This window comes from Amblyomma maculatum, chromosome 1 (genome assembly GCF_055883805.1).
Source record: "Amblyomma maculatum isolate TAMU_Amacu chromosome 1, ASM5588380v1, whole genome shotgun sequence".
NCBI lineage: Eukaryota > Metazoa > Arthropoda > Arachnida > Ixodida > Ixodidae > Amblyomma > Amblyomma maculatum.
The window spans coordinates 458,401,993-458,414,954 of NC_139344.1; the positions used below are offsets into that span (position 1 = coordinate 458,401,993).

General features: G+C 49.0%; 1 protein-coding gene across 1 annotated transcript; it reads right to left on the reverse strand.

Moving 5' to 3' along the window:
- Positions 1-230: 230 nt before the first annotated feature.
- Positions 231-4,985, reverse strand: LOC146209749 (uncharacterized). Its single transcript, XM_084581030.1, has 2 exons — positions 4,959-4,985; positions 231-1,055 (listed from the first exon to the last, which is right to left on the reverse strand). The coding sequence occupies exons 1-2, from the start codon at positions 4,983-4,985 to the stop codon at positions 351-353; spliced, it is 732 nt and encodes a 243-aa protein (XP_084437156.1). The 3' UTR covers positions 231-350.
- Positions 4,986-12,962: the final 7,977 nt, after the last annotated feature.

The following is a 12,962-nucleotide window of genomic DNA, read 5'->3' on the forward strand; positions in this document are numbered from 1 at the left end:
CCGAAGTTGTGCACGCATACCCAGGTTAGTTCTAGTTTGGTGTCGTGACAGATGAGTGATGATGATAGGGTGTTTCGGATGGCGATAAGCACTCCTCCGCCCCTTCGTCCACGCCTATCACGACGATAAAGAACGTAGTTCCCGTTTGAAGGGAGGATTTCAGTATCTTTCATGCCTTCGTGTAGCCACGTTTCTGTTAGTAGGACAATGTCAGCACTAGTGTCGTCGATAAGGCTGTGCAGTTTATCTCGTTTTGGTAAAATGCTCCGTATGTTAGTGAAGACGATATTGAGATGCTTGGAACGTGAAGGGTCGGGGCGATTTAGTGGCGTAGTATGTTTTGCGGGGTGTCAATCGGTGCTTTGTGATGGTTTGTCGGAGAGCTGCTCGGCTTGAGCACGACCAGCTGGCTGTTTTGCAGACTCAATTACGCTATCAGACACAGGGTCGTACACATAGCATTTATGCCCTACATGAAGCTTGTCAACGTTTAGCTTGAATGCGCATTTTTTAGGCCGAATAAATTTTATCAATTTAGAGCGAGCGAGACGTGTGGCAAAAGCAAAATCTTCTCTGATGGCGTAACTTGTTTCTTTCAGTTTGGGACCGCAGGCTAGGATCGTGTCTTTGGTTTTAAAGTGTGCTAATTTAACAATGATGGGACGTTTTTTTTCAGCATTAAATTTTCCTAAACGGTGGGCACGCTCGATGCTGGTTGGGTCTATCTCGATGTCAAGTTCATCCGAACAGAATGACAAGACTTTTGTTTCAGATTCTGCCCAGGATTCATTTTCAGTGTCTTCAAGGCCTAGGAAGAGCAAATTGTTTCGTCGCATTCGATTACTTGTATCAATACTTGCGGCCTTTAAGACAGCTATTTCATGTTTAAGTTCGCCTGTTTCGTTCAGGTTGGTGTGTGTGCTCAAGTTCTGTTGGGATGTTTCCAGCGCAAGCACGCGGTTTGTTAGTGAGGATATTAACTTTTCATGGGTGATTTGGGTAGTATGTAGCTGTTTCAGCTCAGTACTGAAGGCTGCGTGTTGTTCCTCAAGGCGCTGCAGAGCGTCCAGGATAGCTGTGATGATGGTGATAGTGGCGAGTGTGCGGGTGGCTCGAAAGGAAGTGAAGTGTGGCCGCGTGCGGGGCGGGCCAGTGCGCGTGAGTTTGTTCCGGCAAGCGAACGGGTCGGACGCTCCTGGGCGTTGCTGGCGGCGGAGTTCATCGTCCTGGGCCTGGCGTTCAAGGCCGGCTCGCCAGCACCTGTCGGGCACCTGGTCCGAGGTCTGGTACTGCCCAGCGCTTCGCCATCCGGCGAACAGCTTGCGGAGACAGCTCAACCGCTCCAGCGTGCCTGGCCGCTGCACTTGTGCTGCCGCACTGGTGCCGCACTTTGCAGTACCCGGGCGTGACGCGGTACCCCGCGGTACACCGCAGTACCCCGGACTGTGAAGCAGACGCCGGATACAGACGCCGGAGCGTGGCCTGCCGCGCTACCGAGTCCTCGGGCGACTGGAAGTCCCAAACCAGAAGTAGGACGGTTTTGTGTTGGGACATATCCTATTGGGATAAGCTAGGCTGTATGCATGTCTGTGCCAGTACGTTAATTGGTCAAGAAAAGAAAAGCGTCCGTGTGTCTGTGAACCTGCTCTGCTACCTGCCCAGAGCTCCTGAACGGACCTGGGCCCATATATAACATCACAATTTGGCGAGCCTGCCAGGATCCTAGAAATTAGTAGATTCAAGGAACTAATCATTCAGAGAGAGGGCAGAGAGTCGAGGACGGGTTCACACGCATCGCGACGTTTGAGCAAAGATGGAGCTCGAGGCGTTGGTGCTGATGAGCGAGCAGCTAGGTATGACGCTTAAAGAATTCCTCGGCTGGTACGAAGAACAGCTTAGCATTGACAAAGAGGAATTAGAAGCGGACTGGGCAGAAACGCGAATGGATGGGCGGCGTACGCCTAATGCCGAACCCAAGCATTTGCATGAGGTTACAGAACTCCGTGAAAGAGAACAGTGGTTGAAGGCGACCGAAAAAACACTATTAGAGCTTCGAAAACGCGTGACAGCGGAGGAGAAAAACGCCTCGTTTCATGGTGTTGGACGTTACATAGATCGAGCTACTGGGTTGGATCAGAGCAGCCCTGACAAAGTGACCCTACTGTTTAATGAAGCACATGGGGCATTACAGGCCGCAGCACCTGCTAGTAGTGTAAGATCACATCTAGAGCATGAGTACAAAGCTGTGAAAGACCTTACGAAGCCTTCAGCGCTACGTGTGCTCTGTTTTGACATAGATACAGTTGGACACCGTCCTAATATGTTCACCTCTGTTCTTAACGAGGTTAAGAGCTCCATAAGGACATATGTCTGCATGGAAAGGTGCCTTACTGACTGTCCCAGTAATACTGAAAACGTAAGCACCTTGATAAAGGATCACAGGGAAGGACTATGCATCCATGAGAAGGTTGAGAATAAAGTCGTTGTGAGCAGAAATGTGAGCATGCGTGAAGATGAGAAAATGCATAACGAGAGTTTAAGAGTCAAGACTGTGGCTGGCCTAGGTTATATAAGGCTGCTACGAAATGTTGAGCGTGAGAAGCTCGCAAATGGACTGTTGAGCAGCACTGGAAATTCTCCGGAACGTCGAGATGTCTATCTTACTTTAGATACAGCTGCAGTGACTCACACGCCTGGTGAGGATCGCCGCCGGAAAGGTGGGCGACCGAGGCATACCAAGAAAAGTACATATTCTGATGTTTCTAGACTATCTGGAGAACAGGCGGAGGCGAAAGACTGGCCGCAGATCTTCCATGTTCCCAAAGCCGTAAAATCAGTGATGGTTCATCTCAAGAAGAATGTTGGTGGCCGGAAAGAACACCCCCTACGAGAAGCAAGCTGTGCGAGAAAGTGCAGAAGTGCGCGAAGAACCTCGACGTGCAAAGCTCATTTCCGCAAGCACATTCGGTTTAAGCCAAGGACGGAAATGAAACCACATGCCATAAAACAGTGGCATCGTACTCACTGCCGGAAAAAAAAAGCAGCTTGTGAAATAACGGAGGATGTTGCGTCTTAGAATTATCGAGAAGTCGAAATCTCTCTACCATGCGCCAATTGTGTTTGTTAAGATGTCAGACAACGCATACGATTGTACAGTAACTTCCGGGAGTTCAATAACGTCCTGAAGTCTGACTGTGGGTTCATTCCGCGCATTGATGCCGTCTTCATCCTTGCAGGACAGAAAACGTTTTTCTCCAAGTTCAATTTTACGAAGGGTACGTCATTGGAAGGTCACTATGGTTGCTGGAAGCAGGAAAAAAAAAACGGATTTTTCCAGTATTTCTGGACTGTACCACTTTCGATATATGCCTTTTGGCATCAAAACACCACCACCACCTAGAAAGGGCTCGCACAAAACAAGACATACTACGATCGCAAGAGTCGGCCGGGGAAGCTACAGCCTGGAGAGAAAGTGCTCATCTTCCTGCTGGCCTATTCAAACAAACTATTCATGTAATGGCGAGGTCCATTTGAAGTTGTGGGCGTGAGAAACGAGGTTAACTACCTCACTGACTTGGGAGGTGCAAAGGAACAATTCCACATCAACATGCTGAAAAAATATGAGAAACTGCGTACCAGTTTCCCCACCGTGGCTGTCGCCGCTGTAGAAGGAAACATGTCAAACACACATCCCATCTGTCGCAAGAAATGTGACTACAGTGACTGTATCCCGCTATTAAGTTTGTGCCACGCAAGGACTGCCATTGATGCATAGGTGTCGCAAACTATGGGAACTTGCTTCCATATGAAGTGCGAAAGAGTATGTCAAGGAAACTGACAATGTGGGCGCTGACTACGTAAGCCGTGTGTGAACTTGAGCCTGCATTCTGCAGCCTTGTATTTCTTGTGTTAGTGTTTAAGTCCTGTGTCTATGTTACATGAGCAGCGTGTGAAAGGTGTGGGAGTGTGTTTCTGGTGTCCGAACAAAAATTAAAAAAAACGAACTCGTGTGTTGCATTGTGAAGTTTTGTGTGCTTCTGATTTGGGTTTATTATTGTTGTAGTTTGTTCTCTCCCCGCCACGTTTTCCCCCTCCCCGGCGCCAGAACAGTTGCAAGAAACTGTCTTGAAACGGGGGGAGGTTGTGATGATGGTGATTGTGGCGAGTGTGCGGGTGGCTCGAAAGGAAGTGAAGTGTGGCCGCGTGCGGGGCGGGCCAGTGCGCGTGAGTTTGTTCCGGCAAGCGAACGGGTCGGACGCTCCTGGGCGTCACTGGCGGCGGAGTTCATCGTCCTGGGCCTGGCGTTCAAGGCCGGCTCGCCAGCACCTGTCGGGCACCTGGTCCGAGGTCTGGTACTGCCCAGCGCTTCGCCATCCGGCGAACAGCTTGCGGAGACAGCTCAACCGCTCCAGCGTGCCTGGCCGCCGCACTGGTGCCGCACTTTACAGTACCCGGGCGTGACGCGGTACCCCGCGGTACACCGCAGTACCCCGGACTGTGAAGCAGACGCCGGATACAGACGCCGGAGCGTGGCCTGCCGCGCTACCGAGTCCTCGGGCGACTGGAAGTCCCAAACCAGAAGTAGGACGGTTTTATGTTGGGACATATCCTATTGGGATAAGCTAGGCTGTATGCATGTCTGTGCCAGTTACGTTAATTGGTCAAGAAAAGAAAAGCGTCCGTGTGTCTGTGAACCTGCTCTGCTACCTGCCCAGAGCTCCTGAACGGACCTGGGCCCATATATAACATCACAATAGCTTTATCATCCTTCTTGGGAGGCCCTCGTTAAGTTCTACATCGCCTGACAGCAAGAGTAATAATCGCGACAACATTCCAAGCGCCAGCATATCACAACTAAGACGCATAACACCACGCCAGTCGACAAAATTGGGGCACGACACCGCGACAAGGCAGCGGTTGCTACTTCGGCATTCTTTACAAGGGTTTAAGTAACCAACCTGGAACAGGAGGATGGCCGTAAACATGGTGCGGCGAACGGTGTCGGGCCCCAAGTGGCTGGCGCAGCTGCTCTGCTTAAGTAGTGCCCGATCCAGTCTTGTGACTGGTGACGTTGGCGATGCGGTACGTTGCCAGGCGAAGTGCTGTATTCGGGCTGGATTCGAGTTCGCGGCGACTGGAGGGGGTTCTAGCCAAGGCGGGTTCCACTTTTTAGCTCCACTCAGGGTGAAGGCGGTAGTTGAAGGCTGGTAATCCGAGGATGGGCACGCACTGGAAGGCAGCCATCACGTCAGCATCTGGAACAGGAGGATGGCCGTAAACATGGTGCGGCGAACGGTGTCGGGCCCCCAAACGCTGTTTGACACACGAAGAAGCATAACAAAGATCAGTGCAGCTGCCTTTATAGTCGCTGTCACCTGACTCCGTGACGTCACACAAGCATGCAGTGAGAGCAATGACACAACATTCCTTCATCTACACATTGTTTGTCGTTATTATGGCTGATAGCGGTCTGGGGCCCTTGTTTTACGAGTGCTCCCAGGTAGCACCAAGTGGGCTATGAAGGGTGGGCCCCGGTGGGCCCGATGTAGGCAATGCAGGACAGCCCCGGTGGGCTCAATGTGGGTGCTGCAAGAGGGGCCGACGTAGGCTCGAAGGGGGCTGTTGACAAAGCCGCAATGGGCCCTACTAGGGGCCGATGCAGGCAGCCCTTGCGGGGCTGCCCACATTTTTCCGGCATTGTTAAAAGGGCACATCCCGCCAACTCCCCGCGATGGTCCTACTTTGGACCGATTTGGGCAGCCGCTTTGGAGGAACATTTCTTTTTATTTCAGTTAGCCCTTTAGATAATGACATAGGACCAATGCGGGTTCTATAGCGCTATTTGCACTTGGGCTTGCCCACATTATTCTCATAGGGGTCCGACGCGGGTAATTGATGGAAAGCCCTAGTCCAAGGTTTCCCAATCAATATTTATGCACATAATTTAGTAATAATTTATACATGTCTGCACTTTCTAAACAGCCACAATATTAAATTATACACTAATTCATAACATTCATCTAGTCGAAATGACTTCGTGTACATCTTGTTCAGGCTATGGAGATGTGTGTTCGGAACAGTAATATTGTGCTGAGAGTTACAGGCTGTCCAAAGCAACCACATAAGAGGCAACAGTTAGCAATCAGTTTGTTTTAGCATTTGTAGCGCAATTTGCATGAGCGCGAGAACTAAAGCCATGTAAATTTCTAATCGACTAAACATGGCAACAACTGTTATACAAATCATCTATAATAGTAAATTAGGGCAACATCTAATGCAAATAAAGGTTGGAAACAATGATTACGCAATTGCACGCACGCCTTCTAGTCCCATTACGGCCGATGTGGGACCTACAGCGGTTTTGTGTGGGCAGCCCCAATTGGGCTGGGTGTTGGTTTTGAACCTAAAACCCACTTGCTGTTGCACGTGCCTTCAAATTTTTCACAAGGGACCAATTTTGGTATCATGCGGGCCCTCCCGCCTTCATGCCCCATTACGGCCCATGTGGGATATAAAGCAGTTTTATGTGGGCAGCCCCAATTGTGCTGGACGTTGTTTTTGAACCTAGAGCCCACCTGCTGTTGCACGGGTCTTCAAAGTCCCAACAAAGGACTGATTTTGGTACCATGCTGGCACGCCCGCCTTCCTGCCCCATTACAGCCTATGTGGGACCTAAAGCGGTTTAGCTAAGGCTGCTTCATTTGGGCTTCACGAGGGCTTGCCCAAATTGAGCCCTTATTCATATTTCACCTGCCCTCAAGTAACCTACAAAGGGCCGATTGGGGCAGCATGTGGGTATGTCCGTTTTCTTGCCCCACTACGGCCGATGTTGGTCCCACAAAGATTTAATGGGGGTGGCCTCATTTCGGATCTATGAGGGCTTTCCCATAAAAAGCCCACATTTAGGTTGGATTGCCCTCAAATATCTGGCAAGGGACCCTTGTGGTCTGGATGCAGGAATGTGCTCTGCATTAGCCCAAGAAACGCCGCTATGGGACCCATGCAGGAGGAGCAGGGGCAAGCCCAAATGGGGCTTGCCCACTTTTGCCCCATCGGGGACCGGTGCAGGTTTTATGATGGTTGCCCCAGCCCCACTTGCCTACATCGGACCTACTGGGGCGCCACATTCTGTGCTACCTGGGCTAAGACGGAGTGGCGGTTGCGGAGTAGATTGCGCTTGAGGACCAGGCTGGGGAACCGGTGGCGGTTGAGGATATGGCTGAGGATCAGGTGGCTGTTGATATGGCTTAGTATCAGGTGGCGGTTGAGGATCAGACTGTGGTGTAGGCACAAAGTCCGATTGCAAAGAGGCTGGTGCTGAAGTGTTGCCTTCGTTTGTTTCCGTGTCATTCGTTGTGCTGAGCCCCGTACCTTAGGGCGGGGTCATATGCAGCTGGATGCTCGGATCACCTCCGGCTGGGATGGTAAGGTGGTTAGACATCACCTTGTCCTGAAATGTACACTGTCGGAAGTCATCAGCATGAATGTATCGTTCTTCGTTCCCTGTAAGAACTAAGTACGTGCAGGCGGTCACCCAACTGAGGATTGTTGCTACTATCCATTTATCGAAAGTTCGGAGACCCTTTACGAGTACGCGGTCACCCTCCTCGAGAGAGCTCGAGGATCCGCGGGTTCGGTTTGCAGACTGATATATACAATCCATTCTGCTTCTCGTTCTTTGCTCCATGTCAGGGTACAGGAGGCTCAGTCGAGTTTGGGACGATCACGACAGGAAACTCTGCGCTAGGGTTTCCTCTGTGGTTCCCAATGGGATGTTTCTGTATCTAAAGATATCTAAAGAAGACCTGAATAGACATCACCTCTATTTTCTGGTGCTCGTCCTGGATCTACTTACAGAGGTCTCTTTTCGCTGTCTGCACACAGGCTCCGCACTGCTATTTGAAGCAGGGTGTTATGGAGGAGATATACTATGCCGAACAACATTCCTGGTCAACAAGTTCTCAAAATATGCAAAAGAAACTGCGGGCCGTTGTCAGTCACTACCTCGTCTGGTAACCCCATATGCGGCAAACACACCACGCAGTTTTTCCACAGTCTTTTCACTGGTCGTCGACCTCATCGCAAACACCAACTCACTTAGCATGCGCGCTGTCCATCACAATACGAAAGTCCAGGTGCACTCTTACCCACCTACGCGTGGTCCAGCCCCAAGATGACAAGGGAACACTGTGTCGCGTTCTGCGATAACTGGCATATGGCACACTCTTTCATCCTTTGTTCTATGTCCTGAGTTAATCTCAGCCACCACACTTGGCTTCGCGACAGCATTTTCATTCGGCTCATTCCCGGGTGACCTTCGTGTAACATTGACAGCACTTGTCCACGCAAGTATACTGGCACACTACTATACGCGGTTTCCTGAAGTTACGGAATCTTGGTCGATAGAAAGTTCTTGCCGGCGAACAAAATACGGTGCGAGCAGATCATCCGGAATTCTCGGAGGCGAACCGGTTAACTGAATAATTGAGCACCTTGGATAAAACCTTGTCCTTACGCGTTTCCCGATTTATTTCCTTAGCAGAAAAGATACTTCATCAAGTACGGAAAACAAACTAACGCTGTCAGATTCGTCAGCTTAGGTTGTCAATGGCAGCCGTGACACTGCGTCAGCGTTTGCAATCTCACTTGATTCCGATAAACCCACCGGTAGTTGTAGGCTGCCAGCAACAACGCTTATCGTTGAACACAGGCCGCTGACATAGAGGAAATCGGCTCGTCATGCCCTAAAATACCTACTAAGGACTGATGATTACCGTAAATGCAAAACTTCCACCCGAACAAATACTTATGAAATTTCAGTAGTTCGAACACAACGGCGAGGGCCTCTTTCTCGATGTGGGCGTAGCTTGTTCTGTCTTGATGAGCGTTTTCGACGCGAAAGCGACTGGCCTCACGACAGAAGCTATCGTGTGAAACAGAACGCTCCTACGCCATACGCAGATGCGTCACCGACGAGCCCTAACTTTTTTGTAGGGTCTTAGTGCGTTAGTATAGATTTCTGCGTAAGCCAACCTTTTGTTTTCTGAAAACTTATTTTTGCTTCAGCTGTCCATTTCCATCTCGCGGTATAACTGAGTAGCTCATACAGTGGTTTCTGTTCTGCTGAAAATGTTTGGAAGAAACTTTCCATTGAAATTTATTAGATCAGGGTATGCTCGGAGTTCATGTTTGTCCCTGGGGCTTGGTTGTTCCTTGATAGCCAGTACTTTCTCGTGCGAAGGAAGTGTACCCTTGCCGTCGATCACATGACCCAGGTACGTTACTGAGGTCTGAAAGAACTTGTATATTTCTGTCTTCAGTTGAATCCCTCTTTTTTTAAACCTTGTTAACACACTTTCGACCTTCTGATAGCATTCTTTCAACGTTTTCGTGGCTATCAAAACATGATCGAGACAGTAGGATACTCCTTCTAACTCGCTAGGAACCCCATCCATTGCTGGCTAAAAAATGAAGGGTGCATGTGGTAATCCGTCCGGAAGTAGCGTGTATTTAAACAAGCCGATATGCGTGCTTATCATTGCAAGCGCCTAGAATCCGGATGAAATCTTCACTTTTGTTAGGCTGTGGAAAGATCAAGAACCGTGAAATACTTGCAGCCGTCTAATGTGTAAAATATGGCTTCAGTTACCGCCGACGGATAAGAGCACGGATTTGCAGTCACTTTGTAATCTCCACACATTCTTACTTTTCCACCTGCTTTGGGAACAACTACTCTAACCGCACTGGACTTCACCGGACGGTCTGTACAGGAATCAGATCGATTATATTATTTGCCGGCAGAGATGGAGAAGCGCTATGGTGAAGGGCTCCAAGATTACCTCGAAAGGAGACTGCAGCCATGAAATTAGTGCACGCCTGCTTCTGGGAAAGAGAGCAATGGTTAGCCTTGACCGCCTATTAAAGAGCAGAGACATTAGTCTGCCAACCAAGATCCGTATAACTCGTACTATGGTCTTTCCAGTTGTGATGTATGGATGGGAGAGTTGGACTGTGAAAAAGGCTGACCGCCGAAGAATTGACGCATTTGAATTGTGGTGCTGGCGAAGACTCTTGAGAGTTCCTTGGACTGCCAGAAGATCAAATCAGTCAATATTGTCGACCATAAACCCTGACTGCTCATTGGAGGGTCAAATTCTAAAGTTAAAGCTCAGCTGCTTTGGTCATCTGATGAGAAGAGAGGAGTCGCTGAGGAAAGATTTGATGTTGGGAAAGGTTGAGGGTCGCCGGAGAAGGGGTAGGCAGCGAACGCGATGGTTAGGTGGCATCCTCGAAGCACGTCAGATGAAGTTATGTGATGTTAGGAAGATAGTGAGAGACCGGAAAGCGTGGCGTGACATGGTCTATAGGGTCACGAAGAGTCGGACACGACTGAACGACTGAACTGAACTGACTCTAACAGCAACCATGGCCTAGTAGTTAGACCGCCCGTCTCGGCTGCGGCAGGTGGTTAGTTCGAAACCCACCGCCGGACACCCACCGGTAAAAATGGGTACAAGCGTCCCCCGGCCTGGCACACGGCTTTTCTAGGGGTGTGCTCTTTTGAGAAGCTGGCACCCCAGATTTTACCAAGGACTGAAACTCATTTGCTACTCTTTCGCGGAGCGCAAAGGGCACAGGGCGGTGCTTACAGAACTCAGTACTAGCGTCTCTTAACGGGAGTTTCACTGGAATGCTGTCGATTAAACCTAGTGTGGGCTCAAATACTTCCGACTATTTTTCCACAAGGCCTGCTGTCTTGTCCACATGATTCTGCCGGCGCCCGTCCAGTCTAATTTCAAAGCTTCCAGCCAGTCTTGGCCCGACAGTAAAATTTCACACCTTTGTGAAGTGCGCACAACGATAAGAGGCAGAGTAAACGTTTGACCATTGTGGTCGACCGGGATATCTAACTTCCCTACAATCTTTAAAGGTATGCCCCCGTAAGCTTTCAGTTTTAGTGAGCAGCTGAGTTAGGGCTGGCCAGTACCTCTGATAAACACTTTCTGGAACAATAGAAACAGGCACACCTGTTGCAATTTACATTGCAACATTTCTACCGCCCACAAGAACATTCATAGTTTATCTACGGTGACTATTGTCACAAGAATATGCACTATTAACTACAAGGTAGTCCTCGCCGTTCATTACTGCTTCTTGGTCTTCACTCTCCTGCACGGTTCGCACAAAACGCACCCCGTTTATTACTGCTCCTTGGTCTGCACTCTCCTCCACGGTTTGCATGGAACGCACCCGTGCTAGACAGACCCTAGCCAGGTGTCCTGTCCGCTTGCATATAGGGCAGCCTTATTTCTGGAATGGGCAGATAGCTTCAGGGTGCGCGTTTCCGCAACAGGTGCAACCATGAGTTTCGCGTCTGTAATCCGCAGGTTCTGCTAGTATTGCCTCTGTGTCTCGTGCTCCAGGTCCGGCCTTAAGTGCCTCGTCATAGCGTGTTTACTTCCTCCTCTTCGTTCGCGGCAGGTTGAAATTTTTCTTTCTCTGTTTGGGCTAGTTCAATGCATTTGGAAAAGTCTCAGGCATCTGCAAACGACAACGTGCTTTTCTTTAGGAGCTCTGCTTGAGTAACGTGGTCCCTCAGACCAGCTACAAAACGGTCCCGCAGTGCTTCATTCAAGAATTGCCCAAAATTGTAGGTTACCGCTAGCCTTCTCTATTCCACACCGAACACTGCCACTGTCTCGTTTAAATGCTGCGTTCGGCAGTTGAAACGAAACCGCTTCGCTATTATCATTTGTTTTGGAGAGTAGTGCTCCTTGAGAACCTTCCCTGAATTATTGTAGTGTGTTTCTTCTGGCTTCTCTGGAGCTAGCAAAGTTTTGAGCGTCCGTTAAGTCTTATTCGCCATGTCAGTCACAAAAGTCGCTACCTTCAAGTCGTTGCTCACCTTGTTAGCTTGCAGGTAATGTTGAAAGCGTTCAACGTAGGACTCGAAATCTTTGACAAAGTCCTCGGCAAACTGGTCGAACTGGTGCTTGCACTATCTGGGGTTTCGGTGTTTGCACTTATCCGGCGTTCCGGTGCTTCCACTACCAAGCTATGATACTTTCATGGCAGGGTATATCCCCCCCTCGTCGCCACTGTTGTGTGTTCACCAAGTAGCACACATGACCGAGAGCACATGCGCCTGGGTTTATTCAGGTGCTGTCTGCCCCACGAAGAAGCACAGCTCAGATCAGTGCAGCTGCTTTTATAGCCGCTGTCACCTGACCCCGTGGCGTCACACATGCATGCTGTGAGAGCAATGACACAACAGTTTGTATTACTGAACTACAGAGAATTCTTGTGTTTACAACAGACGTTTTTTTCGTAAACGCCAGTACTGCAGAATATTTCGTCGTATTTTTCACACAGTTGTGTAGTTTTCTTTTTTGTTTTCGACTGGAATCACTGCCGTCGGCTGTGATTATAAACATGGACTTATGCCCTGTTTATTTCATGAAGTAGCATAATTACCTTTTATGATGCCTATACCTAAAAAAACGACGCCTATTTATTATAGTAAAAATTGAGAAAAGAATTAGGGATGTTTGTGTATCAGCTGGTGGGAGAATGTTAACGCAAGAAGCAATCACCGCTCTTTCGTATGAGCAGGCAAACAAATATTGTTGTCATCATGCGTTTCTCTTTAATATTCTAGTAATTAGGACCAGTAGTTTCACTATTCTCAGAAAATACAGTGAAAGCCACTTACAAAAAAACTGCTTAGAATAGTACATGGATATAACTATGACATACCACGACTCTGACAGCTTTACGATATTTTCTATAGTAAAAAATGTTTATGAAAGCGGTTGCATAACGCACTATCAATAATAATTATAAATATTTTCACTCATCACCAAAATAAAGTCACAAAAACACGGAAGTACTGCAGCTACGCCAGCAAACCCATGCTCACAAGCAGAAAGCGGGAAAGTGAGGAGCGGACGGAGCGGATCGAC

Bases quoted from the DNA above. Each gene is read 5' to 3' on its own strand.
- LOC146209749 (XM_084581030.1), bottom strand. From the start codon at position 4,985: ATGTTTACGGCCATCCTCCTGTTCCAG. The intron at 1,056-4,958 runs GTTGGTTACTTA...GACGCTCTGCAG, and splicing joins CGGCCATCCTCCTGTTCCAG to CGCCTTGAGGAACAACACGC.